We start from the raw sequence: 21,522 nt of genomic DNA, 5'->3' as shown, positions 1-21,522 counted from the left end.
AAAATATTGGGAGTATATAAAGAAAAACAAAAGTATGCGATATTACTTGATGTTACTATAAAAAAAGATATGGAGATAATTTAGTAAGATTTATGTGTACTCATATTAATAAGTACTTAACTATTTAAATTCAAAACAGTTTATGAATAATGGAAGAAAGTTAAAAAGGGGTATTAGAAAATATACAGAAAATTAGATTAGAAATGCTCGTTACATCTTGGAGCTATAAGGGAGTATTGATGGTCTCAACGTAAGTTTCTGGACTAATGGTGCTATCTTGGTCATGACATTGTCGATGGTGGATGGTGAGAGAGTGGTAACGGAGACTTGCTTTGGGTGGTATATAGAGTAGTGTCGTTCCTGATAATTTTTAGTTTCTCTTTTTTTTTTATCACATTAAAGTCAAATAAATGTACAAATTTAAGATCGTATAATGATAAAGTACTTATGCAATTAATTTTTAATAATAAGAATTAACTCAATTTGGACCCCTTTATAAGTTGGTGTTATAGGTATATTTGGTAGTAAGATTATAATTAATTATAAGTGAGTATTAGATACAGTCTTAGTAGTATAAAAGGAGACATGAGGATGTATTAGTGTTTATGAAATATGATGAAATAAAACAAATATTATGGTTGTTGAATCTCAAGCAACTATGTGAACAGGGAAGAGAGGGAGAAGAGAAGAAATTTAAAAGAGGAGAAGAAGCTTATTTTATTTCATTATATTTCATAAAATCTAATACACTCTTATATCCCCTTTTATAATATTAACTACTAAGACTATCACTAATACCAACTTATAACTAATTACAATCTTACTACCAAATGTACCTATAACATACTTTCCCCCTTCAAAAGACTTGTCCTCAAGTCTATGTTAAGAAATCTAAACAAAATACAAGACAACTTTTAACTAAAACTAAACACTACAAAAAATGCTCAAATTAGTGAGAAATGAAGTAAGATCAATATCTTGCATCTCTTTACCATAGGACCTTGTCAACATACAACCCACATATACCGGCAATTTCTGATTCCATGCCAAATGAGTTCGAGCACCAGAGTTGAAACTCATTATTAGTTGAATCTTCTTTGCAAATAAATGAGCAAACAACTTCATTTGCGTTGAAAATGTGCTACAATACTTTCATTTTTCCCAACATTTGCTTGAATTTTAAGAGTAATATTGTGCTTTTAAGACTCGGATTGTTGATAATGATCAAGTAAAAAGGCATCTTTATTGTACTTATTCATCACTTCATGAATAAAACTAAAAACATGCTTAGAAATCTTCCGTTTATTTTTAACAACCAAGGTGGGTCAAGCACTACTTTAGTATATTCTGCCCAAACTTTTCTCTTTTTCTTATACATCTCATATCTTCTTTTAACTTTCTTGGAGCTTGATTGAACTCTTGACAAAGTACCCTATTAATGAATCTCTCTTAGTAGATTCTTAATTTGGAGAATAGAACTTTCAATTGAATGAACTTCAAGAATTTCCTCATATGTTGAAAATAAATTTTCAAGTTCAATTGCCACAAAACATTCATGATTTTTATCTAAATCATGTTCACTCATGTCATCAATCACACAGTTAACCAAATCACCATCCATATGAACAAAGCCTTTAAAACCCAACTTACTTTTTGCATATGAATTCATATAATAAACATTTAAAGATTCTTGAGTATCAATTTTTAAATCACACGTTGCTAATTCTTGAATGGTATTTACTTCAATCATGCTATCGAACATCTCTAATGCAATCACATAATCATTTGCTTCGTCATATGCTACAATAAAAAATCCCCAATTATCACTATTAAGTTGGCAATTATGATCAAGAATTGGTTCATTACACCATTCACACAATCCTTTATCCAAACTATCAAAACATTCATCTTTCAAAAGTTTTTAAAAGATTTAATAACCTTCTTTTGTTTGGCTTCTTCAAGTTGTGGGATAATTGGTTCTTCAAATTGTATGGTTTTGCAAAACTCTTCACTTCTCATCTTTACAACTACTAAAAGAAGTCTCTAAATTGGAGAAAAACTCCAAGAGCTCAAAGGAACATGGCAATGCATTTTCACAAACAAGTTGTGTGCAAGATTTGACAATGGCAAAATTAAGAGTATTTTCAATTAGAAGAGAATAGAAGTGAAAGAATATTACTATTAGTGCCAAGTAAAGAATTGCTCTGATACCAATATTATGGTTGTTGAATCTCAAACAACCATGTGAATAGAGAAAAGAGAGAGAAAAGAGGAAATTTAGAAGAGGAGAAGAAAATTGTTTTATTTCATTATATTTCATAAAATCTAATACACCCTTATATCCCCTTTTATAGTACTAACTACTAAGACTATCACTAATACCCACTTATAACTAATTATAATCTTACTATCAAATATACCTATAACAGTTTGAATTATAGACGATTGCACCTGAAAACTATCCTTAAAAACAACTTTGATATAGAGGTGTTCATCAATGCAGTGGATGGTGAGAAGAGTGGTAATAGAGACCACTACTTCAATTAGTTGTTATATTAAACTTGGTAATAAAAGACAATTTATTACCAACGCATCCAAACAAAAACTATTATGGGTCAATGTTTAAAATCTTAACCTCTTAAGTTAAGCATTAGTCTCCCATATTCATCCTGAGTGTCATTGCCTTATTATTAGGTTAAGTCATTTTAAATATTACATTTTTATTTTAGGTATTTTATCAATTTTTCTTTTTTAAATTTAACTTTTTCACACCTTTATCCTTACAAATCCTACTCTACCCCTATTAAAATTTCAAAATACGACACTCTTTCTCTTTTACAAGTGGTCCCATTTGACCACCTAAAAAATAGTGAAAAGTCAAATTGGACACTTTGAGTGAATAGGAAATAATTATATTTTTAACCATTAAACCACATCTTTTTACTATATGTAAATTGTAAACGATATTTTATGCAAGTCTTGTATGAGTATATGAGACTGTGTCGCTGCAAACGGACCCATATAAGCAACACATTAGTAAAAAAATATAAAAAAATAAAATCTAAATACACACTTGTACGAGAAGTAATTTTCTTTCAAATTATTTGAATTGACCTAATTAAAGTTATCTTATGGTAAAACGACCTCGAATAAAGAATTAGTTATATTTTAAATTTATAAAAAAAATATTTTTATGAAAAAATGTGTTTTGTGAACAATATCAAAATAAGATGATATATTAGAAATTGTATTTATTGAAATATTGAACCAATAAAAGAGTAACGTCTTACAAATAAATCCGTACCACTCAACAATGTGTATTAAAAAATGACAAGATTGTGAAGATTATAGTAGTTAATCGTTTTAAAAATGATGGAAACAAGATAAAAGAAAGGCATTAAAAAAAGTATGCCACGTAATCAGAAGCAAAGAAAACGTGGCAAAAGGCGTTTCCCACGTCCACCCATAAAATCTGTATTTTCGGACCCTCCCGCAGTCCCACTCCCAGACTCAAGTCTACTCACATTTTTCAACCTCCCATAACCCATTACTTCCACACACACACTCCTTTATTTTCGGTTTCCACTTTTTCACTTCCATTTATAATCTCACACCCATTTCCATCCCCATCCCATCAATCCTTCTTACTTCTTTATCAATGGCGGAAGATCCCAAAAAACGCCTTCAACATTCTCACCACCAAATCACTCCTTCCAAAAAGCCAAAATTACTGCACAATGACGATGACGAAGATTTCGGTTTTACAATCGACGCTACTGAAGACGATTTTTCAGCGCAGGAACTCATCTCCGATCTTCTTTCTTCTGCGCCTAAAACTACACCGTTTCATAACAAAATTAGGTTTGTTTCGTATCCATACTCCGCACCTTCTCCTTTTGAGTCTTGCACTTCTTACATAACTATTAATGGAAACGAAGATACTTGCGGTTCTTCTTTTTCCGATTCCGATTCTTCTGTTATGGCTAGTGTTGATACGTCTGGTGTTCATGTTTCCGCCGTTGATCAAAGCTCTGAGTTTCTTCGAGTTGGAAACGACGCCGTTTTTGGATTTGATGGTGATGAGGTGAAGTTACGTGAGGGGGATGATGATGTGTGGGATTGGAGTGATTTTTTGGGGGAAGAAAAAGAGAATGCAGAAATTATTAAAAGAGTGTTTGGTTGTTGAGGGAAATTAATTGCTGTATGATTAAAGGAGTATAACATTAAACGTTTTGGTTGTTGGGGGAAATTAATTATTCTGCTAACTTGGTAGTTTTTGTATAAAAGAGATATTGGTATACCCTAAACTAGGAAGTAGGAAGTAGGAAGTAGGAAGTAGGAAGTAGAATGCGTCACATACTCATATGCTGAATTTTACATCTATGTTTTAAATATTATTATTAGCAAGAATTGCAAATTTTGTTAAATGCTATACTATAATATCGTATGATTTTAATTAAAAACTATTACTTCCTTAACTTCTAACCTTTATTTTTCCATTTTTATACAGTTTAATATAGTATTTTTTAAATCATTTATATACTAAATTATACACGTCTGAATATTATAAAAACTATAAATAATGTCGCAACCCGTTATGTAGCGAGTAGATGAAGTATTACTCTATTATTATTTATATTTTAAGTTATACATAATTAAAAAATTAGTACTACTCTATTATTATTTATATTTTAAGTTATAGATAATTCAAATAAATTTAGTGATTTTACTGTGAATTTCTTTGATTTTTTTTGACAAATTTTTTATTTTCACCGTGAAATGACTTAATATTGCTAACTTAATTTTTTAATTTCTTACAATTTAATGAAAAAACAATTTTTATTTAATGAACTGTTGTGTAAGTTTAATTTGGGGCTATTTATGTGGGTCTGTGAAGGTTTCATATAACTATATAAGATTATTGAATTATTTTAATTATCTATTTTAAATATAAATAAAATAATAATTCGGGCTATTTGTGTTGAAAATATTTCATATGTGAGATAAGATTTTACATTAAGAAAATTGTAGATTGAAGACTTGCATTTGTATTGGGTGAGCTAAACCTCACCAAGTGGACCACAGTGAGATTATGTGACGAATATCATCACAGTCTAATAACTTGTATGGCTACTGTTGTTATTTTTTTCATATTTGAATGTGATTGTGACAATGAATTAAGATACTTGTATTTTTTCATAGTGTGAGGTGCATCATAACTGATAAGGTAAAAATAGGGAAAAACAAGTTAAGAGCATGTGTTCATGGGCATAATCGTGGGTTTCAATGGAACGTAACGCACCGTGCCACTAGCCCACTACGCCGTTGCCAATGCCATTTGGCAGTTGCCACCACATACTGTTTTCGAGGAAAAAAAAAACAAAGATTTAAGCTAATTTTGTGATAGACCGTCTATTAAAGAGATGACTTCTAAATAAAAAATTTATATTTTAATTTTTTCTTTAATTTGTATTAATTGATAGAAGTTTTGGACGCACACGAAACTTGTAATTGGACCTAAATAAATATTGTATTACGTTAACTGAATACAAATATTTGATCACATCATAATTTGTATAACAATATTTTTGGTGAGACACTTGTTCTGTACCTATACACTCTTCCCCACTATTTTTATGAAAGTTCATGTCTCACTTATCAATAACCCTTTTTTTTGTATATATTTTGTGATTTGAGCTCATGGTTCAATCTTTTGTTTTTATGGGAGCTTCTTGTTCTACATATGATACAATTGTCATAATACTCTATTTATACTTGCTATGGAACATTTTAGTATTAAGTTAGGATTTTATCTAGATATTTCTTTTCTTACTTCACCTTCCTTCTAATATATTCTAACTATTACTTCTTACTTAACACTAGATAGTTCTAGATAATTATCTTCTAAATTTTTCTGATTAGCTTTTTAAATATTAATTGGGCTATTTAGCCCATATATCTAATTGGTATCTCGGAGAGAGTGCTTCTCACAACAATTTGTGATGATAAAAATGTTAAGCTAATCTTGTGAAAGACAGCCTATTAAAGTCTGACTTTAAAATAAAAAGCTCACATTCTTATTTTTCTCTTTAATTTGTATTAATTGAGCTGTTATCTAATACTCGGAGAATCCATCTCTCTGTGAAAAATGTTAATGATGGTTACTTAAGTTAAGACATGGGGCACGTATTTATAGTACAATCTCCGTATTTACTGGAAGTATTGAAGGAAGTTTCACGAGGATTTTCTTTATTTTGGCTGTTGGCAGTTGGGGCCTTTGGGGTGCCCGGAGCCTCGTCCTCGTGGTTAATACTTTGTTTTATTTTATGAGAAATAAATATTAAAAGTTCAAAAGTGGTATCCACTTTTTGACATTAACTAGGTCAAACTATATCAATACAATTATATCAAAGAAAAATTAAGGTGATTTTTGAAGAATTTATAAATTTGTGACATTTTGGCATTTAGTACGTAATAAGTATAATATTGAAGGGACAAAGAAAATAAATTATATGGATAAGCTAAAAGAAGGCTTATATGTGTGGATGGGTGCATTTTCAGATAAAGAAAATAAATATCGATGCAAACTATGAGAGAATAACGTTTTTACATAGTCTCAACTCAAGTAATACAAATTATAAGGATATGAGTTTTTTTTTTAAATGTCGTCTCAAAATAGTTGAGTTAGTTAGATAAATACACATATTAGCAGGGGTGGTTAGGATATCCAAAATGTAAAAGTCTTAAATATTAGTTGACATTAGTTACATTGTTTTTACTTACGTTTCATTATTGGTTTTGACGTATTTGTTTTGAGTTATTCTTTTGAGAGACCGTCTCTCGGTGAGAAGACCTTAAAATAAGAAGCTCATATGCTAATAATTATATTAGTTATGATATTCAGCCTATTTATAAAGACCGTCTCACATAAAAATTTGTACTTTAAATGAAGATACTTTTAAGAATTTTATAGGCAAAAGACGTCACCATATTGTGTCATATCCGGAGGCTATCAGTCATCTTATCCTAGAGTTTACTATATAAGCACCAAGGGCAGATCCAAGGGCAGATCCAAGGCCGAACTTTAATGTTTTCAACTGACAGCATTTAACTTATATATAAAATTATATACCTATAGATATCAATAAATATGATAGTTGGTTTGGTAGGATTTCTATGTGACAGCAATCATCTGGGTTCAAACCTCATTGAGCATATTATTTCAAAAAATATTATCATCAATATTTGATTTTGTTCTACATTCGTCCCTGATAACCACTACTTAACCTAGGGTTTAGAAGACACAATTTAGAGAAATAATTATTTTGAGATTCGTTTTTGAAAGTTTTGGGTAGCTTAAATTCTTTATTTGTCATCTTATATTAGTTCTTCTTCGTTCTCCCCGGTGTGAGTAACAATCAATCACATTAATAGCAAATTATGTAAATCTTATATTTTTTTTGTTAATAATAAATATTGTATTTTTCTTTTTTCTAATTTGCTTTCACTATTCGCACAACAGATATTACGAATTATAATCTCCACTTTTTATTATAAACCCGACGTATTATTTACATGATTTACGATGGAAACTAACATATTTTTTTCTCCAAGAATTTGAGGAAATTTTTTTTTGTAATGTTGATGAGTACATTTTAATTTAATTAGCCTCATACAACACTAATCGAATAGAGAAAAAAAAAATCCAAGATATATCCTTTGTAGGAAATAATTTGATAGTCCAAATTTGGTTCTCCTTGTGAAGAATAAGCATGCGTCAAAGGATGTTGCAGAATTGCCACCTTGATCGACCAGCTGAAATTTAGGAACATTTTTATTTTACCTTTCAATAAACCATACCTTCATACTCTTATCAACATTTGCTTTTGCAAAATACAGAAAAGTATAATATCTAACAAAGTATACCACTTTTTTTCATTTAATTAACTTCATAATTTTTTAACATGTTTTTAATATAATATTTCTCGATCCTTTGAATTTGCCATAGAATGCAAGTTAAATTAATAATTTTTTGAATATTCCGTGATAAATTTAAAGAGATAATGACATAATTTGTAGAAGGTATAAATCATTGAACAATTTTTCATGATCGTTAGTGTCAAGGAACCAACTCAACCAAAAGCTTAAGCTGATGGTTGAGGCCCCAAGATATGTTATATACTCTAACACGCCCCCTCACACGAGACCCCATTGGGGTAGAAGTGTGGATGCGCATAGGCGCTGAATATTCCACTTTAAATGAGGGGTGGGGTGGTTGAGATTCGAACCCGTGACCTCTCACGTTGGCTTCTGATACCATGTCAAGGAATCAACTCAACCAAAAGCTTAAGCTGATGGTTGAGGCCCCAGGATATGTTATATACTCTAACAGTTAGGGTGATAATATTAATATCGATTAGACATTTCAATTTATGATCTGATTTAAAATTAACCTAAAAACGACTAAAAACTGACCGGTTATAACTAGAAATTTTGACCAACAACTCCAAACTGACCTCATAAGAAGAAACCAAAAACAATATTTAAACTCAACCATTTTGTCCACTTTTTCCAACTTTTTCGTTTTGTTTCAGTTTCATGTCATACTAATTGTACCAATTATATATCTTAGTTAATTTATGTGTTTTTAGAATTTGTGATATTTATTTTGTTAATGTCATAAAAGCTTCATATTAGTGCCATTTTATTAGAATGTGTTTTACAAACAGAAATATATTTCTTGCGGAAATTTTAGTAATTAGTTAATACTTAAAATTGGAAAAACTACCATGAATAATAAAATTTTTGTTAATTTTCCTGTAATAATATTAACTTTTAATTAACTTTGAATAAAACCAATTTTGAAAACCGTTTTCCTAGTAACTTTTATTTAACCATTAATTTATCTTTGTTTTTTTGTCAATTAATCTACTACACATAAAAATTAGTATTATTGTAGGAAAATTAAAAAAGCTTTGTATTATTAACGACAATTATATTTTCTTGCTTTAAAAGCTCTTGAACTGTTGGGTCAACTCAAATCCAAAATAATTCAACCTAAAAACAGTCTTACCTAAATTTGAACCAATTCAAAATTGATCTCACCAAAAGTAATCCGACTAGAATGTGATATCAATAAATATAAATTTATAACTTAAAGGAAATATATGAATGCATAACATACACCAAAGACTATAAAGTTTCTAACCTCCATTGGAAGTCCAATGATTTTGATCAGCAACAGGATTAATCCTTGAATATCTTGAACGAAAAGGCCAAGAACATCCCCAATTGAAGCATCTTCTAGGCCTTCTACCATCTTCAGTTCTAGAACTTTCTGTTCCAAACAATTCTGTATTACTTCCACCACTTTCTTCAGCTAATTGATTATGATCAATACTTAATTCTGTTCTACAAACTGGACAAGAATTATGCATCCTTAACCATGGCACAATACAATCTGAATGATAAACATGTTTGCATTTTAACTCCCTAACTTCACTTCCAATCTCAAATTCTTCCTTACAAACAGGACACTCTGCATTCCCTTCTAACACGTGTTCTGACGTTAATTTCACCGTTGGAACCGCCTCAATCGCCGTTTCTGGTGCTGGTGGTGGGCCCGGCCTGTAACGGCAGAAACAGAAAAAAAATTGATGAAAACACAAATAATTAAGATAATAAACAAAAATAAAATATAAATATAAGAAAAAACATAATGCTTTTTAAACCCAGTATCCTTAGTGTGTGCGCGCGCACACACGGGAGCACCTAGGTTTAGGTTGCTTGCCTGTCATTCTCCGTCAGCTCCTCAATTAGCTCTTGTAAGCCTGGCCCAAAGAAATAGTTCCTTGGATCTGCTCCTCGTTGGAAAGAGCCCAATTGTCCTTGTGGTTGGCCCGTGGGTCTAACTATAATCCAGGACCTGGTCCGACCACGTGGCCCAGGTTCAATATCCATATCATCATTAGACCTTGAGTTTCGTGGCAATCGAGCCCATCTATGTCGTACTGAGTTTGGGTCTTCTATAACAATATCTCTTCTAGATTGTCGTCGTGGAATGGTCCACGGGTTGTCAGGTTCATGGGTCCGTAACCTCATGGGTGGGTCTATCATAAGGGCCAAGGCTTCCAAAAGTCGAGCCTCAAGGAATATGTCATCATTATTATTATTATTATTATTAGTTAAATCTAACTCCAATCTCGGCCTTGGGATATTCATTTCGGATACAAAATGACCAAAACATCGAGGGCAAACAATTTCAAATGTGTTATTATCAGGGGAGATTCTGACCATACAACGACATTGATAGCACCAATATTGGTTAAAGTTTGTAGGTTGGGTGGGTGTAGAGTAAGGTGGGTTTGAAGACATTTGATTGATTGTGGATTGTGGTGTTTGTATACGTTAAGTCAACATTTGGGGAGGGTATTTATTTAATTTACAAGTTGTTTCATGTTTGAGTTAAATGTATATGGAAAGCAACAATAAAGGATTGCTTTATAAGGATGAAAGATGTGATTCGTTTCCTATTGTTTTGTCATTGAAGAAATGTGTATTTTGTGCGAGTCCAAACCAATTTCATTTCGTTGGAATCTCTTAGTTAGCTAGAGACATGCAGTCGAGGGTAATTTTATAATTATTGATTTTGAAATTCAATCATAATAATACATTTAATAAGATAAAAAAAATATAAAATATATATCAAGTTTGAGATTATTAGAATTATTTAAAAGTATTTATTAATTTATGGTAAAATATAAACCTTTTTAAAAAATTGTTAACTATTTTAAAGTATTTAATCTATATCTAATCTTTTTTTAAAAAAAACTATGATTAAAAATCAATGGCAGAGATTTTATAATGGCAGAGATTGTTTGTTTGTGGTGGTTGGTTTTGAAAGATGAACAGTGTAAAATTACTCTATGTTGAAGGAATAGTTTGTTAATGATATTATAAGGTTGTAATTATATCGAAATTGGTTGTTAGTTGAAAACCTGTTTATATTCTGATGCTACTATATGGAAAAATGTTGCCATGAGTTTGTGATTGATCCTGTTTGGTATAGATTTATTCGACTGGGGTAATACAATGAGTTAAGGCATATTCATTAGTTATTGTTGGTATAAAAACATTTAACAAATTCTTAAATGAGATGGTCTGATAGTGAGATAATCTCTATTTGGCTGATCCATATATGTTTACTCATTTAGTGTGTTAAAGTGATCACTTGTAATTTTAAAGTGATCAATTATAAAAATAGGCTAACCATATGGGCCTGCTCATGGTGAGACGGTCTCATATGAGATTTGCAAAATTTTTTCAATTCATTATTTTTAGGTTAACAATTAGCATGTTTTGATTCCTCTCATTTCTAAGTGCAACAAGAAGAAAGGAAAATAAAATTGTACTTCTATATATTTATTAGAAATACATTTTCTTAACTCACTTGTCACTGCTACTTCCTTAAGTGGATTTTCCCATTGCACTGTGATCTTGATATCATGATTGATTGATTGGGTTGGATATGGAGCTTGTGATATTTCTATGGAAAGATGAGGAGTTTATACTTAGTTTAAGGCAGAGCCTTCTAAATAGTTTTACGATGATTGGCTTTAAAGGCAATCAATATAACAAATGCAGCTATATAAAAATTCATAAAACTTTAATATTATGTTTGATATTATTGACAATAATAATTTAAAGTATTAATTATTTATTTCAAAAAAAATATATTATTTTGCAAGTTATTTGCTATTTATACATATATTATATTTAATTTTCATTATTTTTTAATTATGTATTTAGTGACTTTTAGAGTTGTTTAATGAGTCAAGGTCCCGTGTACACTCTATTTTAGTTAAAACTGGTTTTTAGCCCATTAAAGCGTAATGCATACTCTTTTTTTTGGCAATTACTAATAAATACACTTACTTTGCATTTTTCTTTATGACCGACTCAATTAGAGATGATCTTTCAAAGAGACCGTCTCTCACAAGAATTTGCGTTGTAGTTAATAAAATGAAAATTTTTACATAACTTGGCCGGATGGGCCAAGTCAAAAGGACTATTGACCGGACGCAACCTAACCCATTGTTAGTTATTTTGCACACTAATACTAGATTCCATATAATAAAACACAAGGTTTGAGATGAAACAATGGCTAGAGAAACATATATACTAAGATCAATAGTTGTACCCTTTAATATGCATGTACATAATAGGCATAGTACATCATTGAGCACAAATCATACCAACATAGGTAGAATTTTCTGGTATACAAATGAGCATATAATATCTGATACAATTCAGAATGTTACATATAACAAGAGCTATCTATTCTTTTACAAGCTCTTAGCCTTAGGAATCACTTATAATAGGAAGCGACGTTTCCAAATACGTTGTGTATATGTACAAATCACAACCTATTCGGTATCTTCTTGATCGCAATGACATCCCGTAATCAAAGTATAGCATCATATATACACCTCTAGGCTGCTTCGTAACCAAGGATGCCTGTCATATGCTAAAGCTATGATAGCACAAAGCCTGTGCCATCTTTCATTTAGATAGGCCAACTAATCACATTTGTTTAACTGTATTTGATGATGTTTTTACATATTTGTTCTTTTCACCAATGAAATTCCCCTCGGATTACCGCCAATCTCTTCAAAAACTACAAGAAGATTACCGGTTGGTCTCAACCATGAGCGCGGAACATGGTACCTGAAGTATGACATATTAAGATGTGTCACAAAGACTGAAAAATACATACTAAGAACTGTCAATGAACCAACTTAACCAAAAGCTTAAGCTGATAGTTGAGGCCCCATGATATGTTATATACTCTAACACGCCCCCTCATACGAGAGCCCTTTGGGCTAGAAGCGTGAATGTAGCACAGGCCTTCTTCAAACCTGATGTGAAATATTCCACTTGAATTTGAGGGATGATTGAGATTTGAACCTGTGACCTCTTGTCACATTTGCTTAACATATTAAGGAAACAACTCAACCAAAAGCTCTGATGCCATGTCAGGGAACCAACTCAATCAAAAGCTTTGATACCATGTCAAGAAACCAACTCAACCAAAAGTTTAAGCTGATGGTTAAGACCTCAAAATATTTTATATATTCCAAGAACAAAGAAGAGGATTTCGCCTTACCATCTTTGGGAAGGTTGTCCACATTCGCCTAGGCATTTAGTCTCAGTGTACATCCCAGCATAATTGCACTGCCCGCACCTTCCACTCGCTTTGTTTGCTGGCCAATGACGTCCTATACTTTCACCGTTAATCCAAATTTGCCCCTTTCCCATGCTGCTCATATCTAGAGCTAAAGGATCATTTCCTGCTGGTGCATTGAAAGTAGTCTGAACCATAGGCAGAAGTCAGATATCACTCTTTTAAGTATGTTATTTCACCTAAGATTGCACCAAAAAAAGTTCCTCACCTTAAACCATGTTAAAGGTTGTCTTTGTACCACTGCTGATTGTTGCCATTCCTTGGCAGACGCCCCTGAGAACGTATGTAGACCAAGATTTTCACCGCTCATTCCAACCTGCTCGGTCAAATACATAAACAGAGTTAACGCGTGATTTTGCTCCATGGATTATATGGGTTTTTAACTGTGTTTTGAAGGTTACCTTGTAAGACCATTTTGATCGTGTTAAGTCCCAATTTCCCTCGTGCAGACCCTTCAATGTAACCGGTCCAAGCACACCTTGATTATACTTTTCAAAGTGTACCCCAACATTCTGAATGAACGCAATAAAATGAGTAAGGTAAAAGAAAATTTAAGGTCGATAAAACACTAGTCGCAACTCGGATGTGCAACTAACCGCAAGTCCAACAGCAGCACTAAGTAAAGAAATTTTGTTCAAACCAGCTCTCAGAGGCACCTTCTTGCTGAATGTTAGTTGTGGTTGCTCCAATGACCCATAAGAAGTGCCTGAAATCATTTGCATTTTATTAAGCTAGAAACAAATGGAAAATAAAATACAAATTGGTGAGAAATGTCACTAATTTTTAATTTACCTTGATATTGACCATTGACAAACACATGCAAAGAATGTCCTGCTGACATAATTGTAAGAGTTGGTTCTTCTGCACTTTTCACAGTAACACTGGAGATACAATGTATATAGAAGATAAGTAAAAATGTACTGGAAAATCGATAACATGCTGAAACTTAATGGAAAACTGATAGATATTAAATTAGGTCGGACTTATTGTGAATGCCAGCATATTATCGAGGAAATACAAAGTGCACACACTCCATAAGCCAAGAAAAGGTATACCATCCCAAAACCATATGATAATAGGAAAAAGGCTCCAACGATTTATAAAGTGTGCATCTCAGATATCATGTTAAATTAGGCTGGAGTTATTGTGAATAATAATATATTATCGGGAAAACACAAGGTGCATACACTTCATAAGCCAAGAAGATATAAACCTTCCCAAAACCATATTGTAATACCCCAGATTGAGCTTTAAAAAGGATTGAAACTACTCATATCAACAAGGTGCATCTCTAGGGAACCCATTTGTTAAGAACTCTATAGCTAAGCGTGCTTGGTGGGGAGCAATCTTAGGATGGATGACCTCCTGAGAAATTTTTTCAGGTGTGCACGAGTGATGTCAAAGTGCGCTGAAAGGATTTGTGTTGGTTTGTGGGGCCAGTTTACAATCTCTATGGATAGTCACCGGCGGTCTGATGGAGCCGGGGTGTTACACGTATGGCAATGGGAAGAAGGGCTCCAATGACTTATAAAGTATGCACACCATCTTTAATTCATCGATGTGGAATAAACCATCTCGACGATAGAAAGGTAAGATCACATACTCTGTCATGTACCACAAGTAGTCAGAGGTATCCCTAGTGACATTCAATTGTTCATACAATCCTGATCCTGAGAAAGCTCTGTCATCATCAGCCGTTGGAGTTTCATCTATGAATGATTGCCAATCGAAACCACTAATTGGTGTCATCTTAGCGTGGAAGCGTGGGGCCGAAACCTGTATATAGTTCAGCCACAATATAGCATAAGCTCGGAGATTAGGCCAGAGATATGAGCATGCTAAACCCATAATGTCTCGGTTTTGGTATACTTACTCTTGCAGTGTTGTACACTTCTTTCTTACAATCAGGTAAGATGCTAATTGACCATGGGGGAAGCTCATACTGCATTCCACTGAATGTGACTTTCACACTCCATTTAGGGTCATAATTTGCCAAGAAAGCTGCACATTTCCCTGAATTCGAACTGTATACATGCGCCTGCAAAAGGTTTCACGACAATTAGGTTGCAGTTTAAGCTGGTGGTTGAGTTGGTTCCTTTGAGAAAGGATCAGAAGCCAACGTGACAGAAAGGTCACGGGTTTGAATCTCATTCACCCAAGTGAAAATTTAGCACCAATTAAAAGGAGCTTCTAGCTCAAAGCTCTCGTATGAAAGAGCATGATAGGGTTGAGTAGGTTCCTCGACAATTACCTCTTGGTTGTTTCCGAGTTTGGTCACTCTTGCATCTGAAGAAACAAGTGCACCTTCACACATCTTGATCGCGGTGTGTAGATTTTTTAGGTGAGTGTATTTCGGTTCCCTTGGTAAACCTATTCAATAGTCGAAAATTTCAGATTGCATACTTTATATCATGTCTAAAAACCGCTCTAGGGTGATAATATTTCGTTTCAATGTATTTACCATATTCGTCAAGTGGAGCATCATAGTCATAGCTTGTAGCAACGAAACGCCCAGCAGTGTTTCCAAAGTTTGTTCCCCCATGAAACTAATTTGGTAAGACAGGCAATATAAGAGAGTATTAGTAAGTTGACAAACAAGACTAATCTATGATGATGATTAGTTAATTAACTTGTATTTTACCATATAATAGTTCATAAAAGATCCACCATTTTGTATGAATCTTGCAACTGAAAAGGCAACATCTTCTGCTGGTCTGTAAGGAACTGCCCCTCCAAATTTTGTGTACCTTGAGAAAGTATGTATGCACTTATTAGTTTCAAAACATGGTTATGATCAACAGAATGGAGTATTTGGCAAATGAATGGCTTTTGTTTTGTTGGTCAAATAGTCAAAAAATGTTATAGTAAATAACTTTAGCCAAAACCAAAATCATTAGATTTTGGCTTTATTGCCCATTTTTAACAAATAGTTTTACCAAAAATTTCCATAACTTTTGGCTTAAAAACCGAACAGCTTTAACTAACATCCATTTTTCAAACAGAGACGTTTTAGGGGTGTTCAATGGACTGGGCCTCCATTTTAGAAGGTTTTGTAAGGGTCGGGTTTAAAATAGGTCGGGCCAAAAAAGGCTCTACTATAATTAAAATGAAGCAGGCTATACAAGGGCATAATAAGTGTCGGGAACAGGTCTTTGTAAATTGCATAATTGATGGATAATTTAATTATTATAAATGACAATTAGGATTATTAACATTTCTACAATTTAATTATTATAACTGATGATTTAATTATTATAAATTTATCAATAGGGATTGTAATAATTTTAGTTATTAAAACGGGTTGGGTCGAGCTAAGCCGGGCTTGTAAGCCATATTACGTTTAAAGGACCCTTATCCAATCCAAACCTTATTCATCATTAAGCTCGTCCCGACCTGTATGTGGCCCATTGAACACCCCTACCCATAATGAAGTATGTCTTAAAATGACTGAAGATGATGTAAGTTAGACATACCAGCCAGTCCAATTTTCTGTCCACATTTTGGGTTTGGATTTGGAGTTTGGGACAAAACCTTCACAGTAGAACCCATTGCAGGTGTTAATCTGTCATAGTCACAACACCAAAAAAAGGGGTGAGTGAACAATATATGGGTTCCTACTCAATCATGCTATATGATATGATACTAAATGGAATGAGTACCTAATTCAAGAAATAGTACAACAGAAAGTTAGTATACTTATTTCATACCAAAGCTTTTATAATCAATTATGACAAAATGGTAACTAAACTACTTTTAATTTTAAAATTATCATATCTACGCACCCGTATTCAATAATAGGACGGAGTTCGAATATCCTAAAATTCTAAAATTGCTGTATCGGATACTAGAATTAATATCCGTATCCGAGTCTAAGTTTTTATCCTATTACTAGCACAATTTATATACATGCGTTAGACATAGAGGTATGTGAGTTTTACACTAGATATCTAAAATCGAAAACGTCCCATTGAATTTCATTTCAAAAACTATATCTCTGAATCTCTAGATTAACGTTTTGGAAACTCTATTCTACAAACTTCATACTAACATTCTAAAAGAAAAAATATTTCAATATACAACTGATTAAAACTCTAAGTTAATATTTCACGTTTCAGTTAAAACTGCAACTATGTGAAAATGATTGATTAAAGCCAACATAAGTATATGAAACAAACTACTAAACTACTTAGTAAATAATTTATTGTGTCCAATGATCAAATTCTATTAAGTATAGTAAGGAGTCATTATCAATTGCAACATCACCAAGAAAATGATACTTTGTGGGGTAAAAAAAAAAAAAGCAAGAAGGGTTAAAGAAGATTGACTTACAACATCACCAGGAGCATCATCTTGCTTACACATGACCCAAGGTACCCCAGCATTAAGGCCCCTAGCCATTGCAGCTGCCCAATTTGTGTAAGCTTTACCTGGTGCACCTATTTCCCATTCTACTGGTCCATACTCATTTTCAATCTGTTATTATATCATTAATATTAATATCTATCATAAATTGAAGTAAGCGCATCATCGTAGTATTTAGTGTGGGGTGTTTGGCAAATAATTGATAGCTAATTACAATGGCTGATGTGACTAGTTGATTTTATTAAATAGTTTGACCAGTTGATTTTGAACAAGCTGCTCTGATTTTGAACTCACTGCTATGAGCAGCTTGTTCAAATAATAGTTTATTCATAACAATAAGTTGTTTCAACCAACTAATTAACCAAACACTAGCGTTGGCTGGTTTCTACCCAACCCTCTAATTGTATTAAAATAAGCTAAAATTGACAATAAGTTATTTTGCCAAACAGCCTCATATCTCGCTTATAAAAACTATGATTAGAGCTTAGGGAAGAATTGAAAACAAAAGCTCATACTCATAAATAGAAGTAAAAGAAGTAAAAGTAAGTGCATATATAATATACTTCTAGTGTGGCAAAAGTAAGAGACAAAGAGAGTGACTTTTTTTTTTTTTTTTTATCGTGAATGATATATATGTGGCATCAATATTATTGTCGGATTATAATAATGAATTTAGATAGTTTTAACCAATGATTAGGAATAGTAATCATATGAAATCATTGTCCAAAGAGAACTCATAGACTCCCAATTAAAAGGACACTTGACTATCGACTTTCTAAATTCCACCATAAATTATGTTTATTTTTATAAAAAAAAAAATTATAAATAATATAAATTTTATATATAATTAAAATCTAAGAATAATTAGAATGATGAGTTGACTTTTGTAACCTGAGCCAAAATAATTGGACCTCCTTGCCAGTGGAAGAACTTTTCTGCCTTCATCATATTTACTATCTTGGCTGTAAATGCTTGCATTTTCTCCTTCATAAAACAAGATTTTCAGCCACAAAAAGATGAAATTTAACATATAAAAAAAGATTATCAAGAGTTTTGGAAAAGACAAAAAGAAGTAAAAAAATTATAAAAAATTATAAAAGTTTGCAACTCACCTTGAATGGTCCATTATTTGTTCTAAATTCTATACCAGGCACATACTTTAGCCACACAGGAAAACCCCTGAATTACAAACAGGACAAATTTCATTATAATAACCTTAAATTTTATAAAAATTAAATAAAATAGAAAAAAAAAAAAGGTGTTTGAGAGAAAATTTAGATAATATCCATACACTTTTTTTCACATTAATTTATTACTCCTTTGTCTCTAAAAATTTATCTATTTTCAAATATTTCATTCGATGAGAGAGAAAGTTAATCATGATTTTTCATGGTTATAATTAAAAATGTAATAATATAAATTCTTGTTATATTTGTCTAAACATAAAGAATTTCAATATATACTTTTTATAAATTTCTGTGAAGCGCTTTGAAAAATATTAAGGTTAAATATGCCTTAAAAACTACCTGGAAAGAAAAATGGACAAATTTTTAGAGACGAAAATAATATACTTATTCTTTGTATGAGACGGTTTTACAATGAGAAGCACCTTATATATAGGTTGAATAACTCAACTAATACAAATTATTAGCTTACGGACCTTGTTATGTGATCGTCTCACCACGATAGTTCAAAATAGTATTACAAAATTTTATTAATAATAATGTTATATCTAGTATTGAAAATAGTAAATTTGGATTACCCAAAGTTCCATTCAGCGCAAACAAAGGGTCCAATTCTGAGGTGTACGTAAAGTCCAGCTTGCTGTATGTACTTAATGAACTTTACCAAATCATATCTTCCACCAAAATTAAACTGCATAATAATAATAATAATTTCAATCAAAATAATTAAATACAATTAATTTACTTTGAGAAAATTATTCAAACCCAATTCAAATAAAATAAAACCAATCATATTCAGAAAAAAAAAATAAAAAAAATTCTGAGTACCTTGCCAGGAGAAGGTTCATGCCCATTCCAAAAAACATAAGTTTGAATAACATCCAATCCATTCTCTTTAGCTTTTCTAATAAGACCAGGCCACATCTGAAATAATCATCAATCAACCATTCATGAAATGATCAAGTTCAATATGTTCGACCGTATAGAGCCCAAAAAATTAATAGTCTTAATCTTTAATATTAAATTATGCAGCATATGTTAAATGTTTACATATACAAATTTGTCAATTTTAATTCCGTCCCTGAAACCATTTTCTGCTTTATCATAAGGTTCGATTAGATGACGGCAGAGTATACCCTTATCAAAAAGAGGTGCGGTCAAGCAATCAATTTATTATTTTATCAATATTTTGAAATATAACCCAGTTTTTAATATTGTGAAAGATAAAATTAAATTATAAAAAGATTAAATTTTTAGAAGAAATAAAAAAAATTACCTCAGGGGTGCTTCTAGGGTAATGAATAGAGCCAGAGATGAGAATTCTTCTTTGTTTATTGATAGTAATTGCTTTATTGTCATACCAAACATCAGCAGAAACAGGGGAAATTAATGAAAAACATATGTATGTTAAAACAAATAACACCATTATATTATTAACACCCCACATTTTAATTTGACAAATTAATTAAATTAAATTTAACTGTAATTATTTGAAATTTAATTTGATTTATTTTAAGCAAGTGATGAAAATGGAGGATGATTAAGAAGAAGATAGAAAGAGGGGTGGGAAAGAGTTGGGAGACTTAGGAGGGGTGAGCAGCTCAATTTAAACATTTTTTGTGGGCCCATTTTGTTGAACCTTTCTGACACGGAAAGTCTTTTTGAGGCTTTATTTAAATTAAATAAAACATTAATTTGCTTTTCTTCAACTTTAAAATATATACTTTTTTTCTGAAGATACTTTAAAATATATTTATGTTGAAATTATATGAGAAAAAGAAAAGATAAAAATAAGAGGATAAGGTATAACTAATTTTGAATATAAGCGCCTATTTGGTGTGGAAAATCATTACTGTATGTTGAGTCGTTAAGTCACATTTTGGATTCCCTCCCTTCTTCGTTTTCTCATGCCAAAGGTTTTTTTTATTAGATTATCGGTTAATTTCAAGTTAAGTATTTTAGGTTATTTGAAATTAAAGTGTGTGTCTATATTGATTTTTAGATAATTATAAATTTTTTTTTAAGTCGAATTTAATTACAAGATAATTGTAAATTGTGTGTCTATGGGCAAATGTCAGAGGATAAATATGTTTTTTACAACTTTATCCATACTCATTTATGATGTTGTAAATATCTTCATACTTAAAGCTAAATTTTCAGAATTCGCTACATTAGACTCATATAAGACCCCTTCTAATTTCATACTTTAACTACATAATCACTTCATACTCTAAAAATAATTTTTTTAAAAAATTGTTTATTTTAATACAGTTCCAAGAGTGATAACATGATTGGCATTTGTACAATGGAGTATAGTATTACTAGTGTCGGTCCTATAAAGGGCAAGAGGGGTTTATGCCTCCTAGTCCATCAAAAGAATTAAAAAAAAATTACATTTTAATATTTAATAATTAGGATTTATAATAATTTATTTAGCAATTAAAGATCTATAATTAATATTTTATTTCAAACCTCTTATAAGACTCTTTGTAACTTTAAACTTTACTTAAAACTGTTTTCAAGATTAGGGATATTCACAATCAACCCTTGAGTTCTTTTCAAGATTAGAAATAATCAGACCCTTACAAATTACAATACAAAGGGAGTGTAGTTTTACTAGCTCTATTCCATGGTTTATGAGAATCGATTCAATTGAGATTGAATCAGAATTTTATGAATAGAATCGCCTAATTTTAATTAAATACTTTTCGTTTAAAAAAAATTACAAAATCG

At 31.5% G+C, this 21,522-nt stretch overlaps 3 protein-coding genes across 3 annotated transcripts; 1 reads left to right on the top strand and 2 right to left on the bottom strand.

The window, feature by feature from the left end:
- The first annotated feature begins 3,344 nt into the window (after nt 1-3,344).
- LOC130815191 (uncharacterized) lies at nt 3,345-4,481 on the top strand. Its single transcript, XM_057681573.1, has one exon. It carries the CDS (start codon nt 3,659-3,661, stop codon nt 4,184-4,186), a length of 528 nt encoding a protein of 175 aa, XP_057537556.1. The 5' UTR covers nt 3,345-3,658; the 3' UTR covers nt 4,187-4,481.
- A 3,064-nt stretch (nt 4,482-7,545) lies between these two features.
- Nucleotides 7,546-10,389, bottom strand: LOC130815163 (E3 ubiquitin-protein ligase RZF1-like). Its single transcript, XM_057681536.1, has 3 exons — nt 9,791-10,389; nt 9,209-9,627; nt 7,546-7,815 (listed from the first exon to the last, which is right to left on the bottom strand). The coding sequence occupies exons 1-3, from the start codon at nt 10,372-10,374 to the stop codon at nt 7,778-7,780; spliced, it is 1,041 nt and encodes a 346-aa protein (XP_057537519.1). The 5' UTR covers nt 10,375-10,389; the 3' UTR covers nt 7,546-7,777.
- A 1,789-nt stretch (nt 10,390-12,178) lies between these two features.
- On the bottom strand, nt 12,179-20,489 carry LOC130815086 (putative beta-galactosidase). The gene is made up of 18 exons (XM_057681426.1): nt 20,066-20,489; nt 19,618-19,713; nt 19,368-19,480; nt 18,718-18,784; nt 18,497-18,589; nt 17,573-17,716; nt 16,717-16,805; nt 15,885-15,990; nt 15,705-15,789; nt 15,495-15,613; nt 15,117-15,281; nt 14,847-15,019; nt 14,036-14,124; nt 13,840-13,949; nt 13,645-13,755; nt 13,452-13,559; nt 13,166-13,371; nt 12,179-12,726 (listed from the first exon to the last, which is right to left on the bottom strand). The coding sequence occupies exons 1-18, from the start codon at nt 20,234-20,236 to the stop codon at nt 12,615-12,617; spliced, it is 2,157 nt and encodes a 718-aa protein (XP_057537409.1). The 5' UTR covers nt 20,237-20,489; the 3' UTR covers nt 12,179-12,614.
- Between the last annotated feature and the right edge of the window lie 1,033 nt (nt 20,490-21,522).

The sequence above is a fragment of the Amaranthus tricolor genome, chromosome 6 (genome assembly GCF_026212465.1).
Source record: "Amaranthus tricolor cultivar Red isolate AtriRed21 chromosome 6, ASM2621246v1, whole genome shotgun sequence".
Taxonomy (NCBI): domain Eukaryota; kingdom Viridiplantae; phylum Streptophyta; class Magnoliopsida; order Caryophyllales; family Amaranthaceae; genus Amaranthus; species Amaranthus tricolor.
Note: the sequence above shows the minus strand (reverse complement) of the source record. Positions and strands in the feature narration are given on the sequence as shown.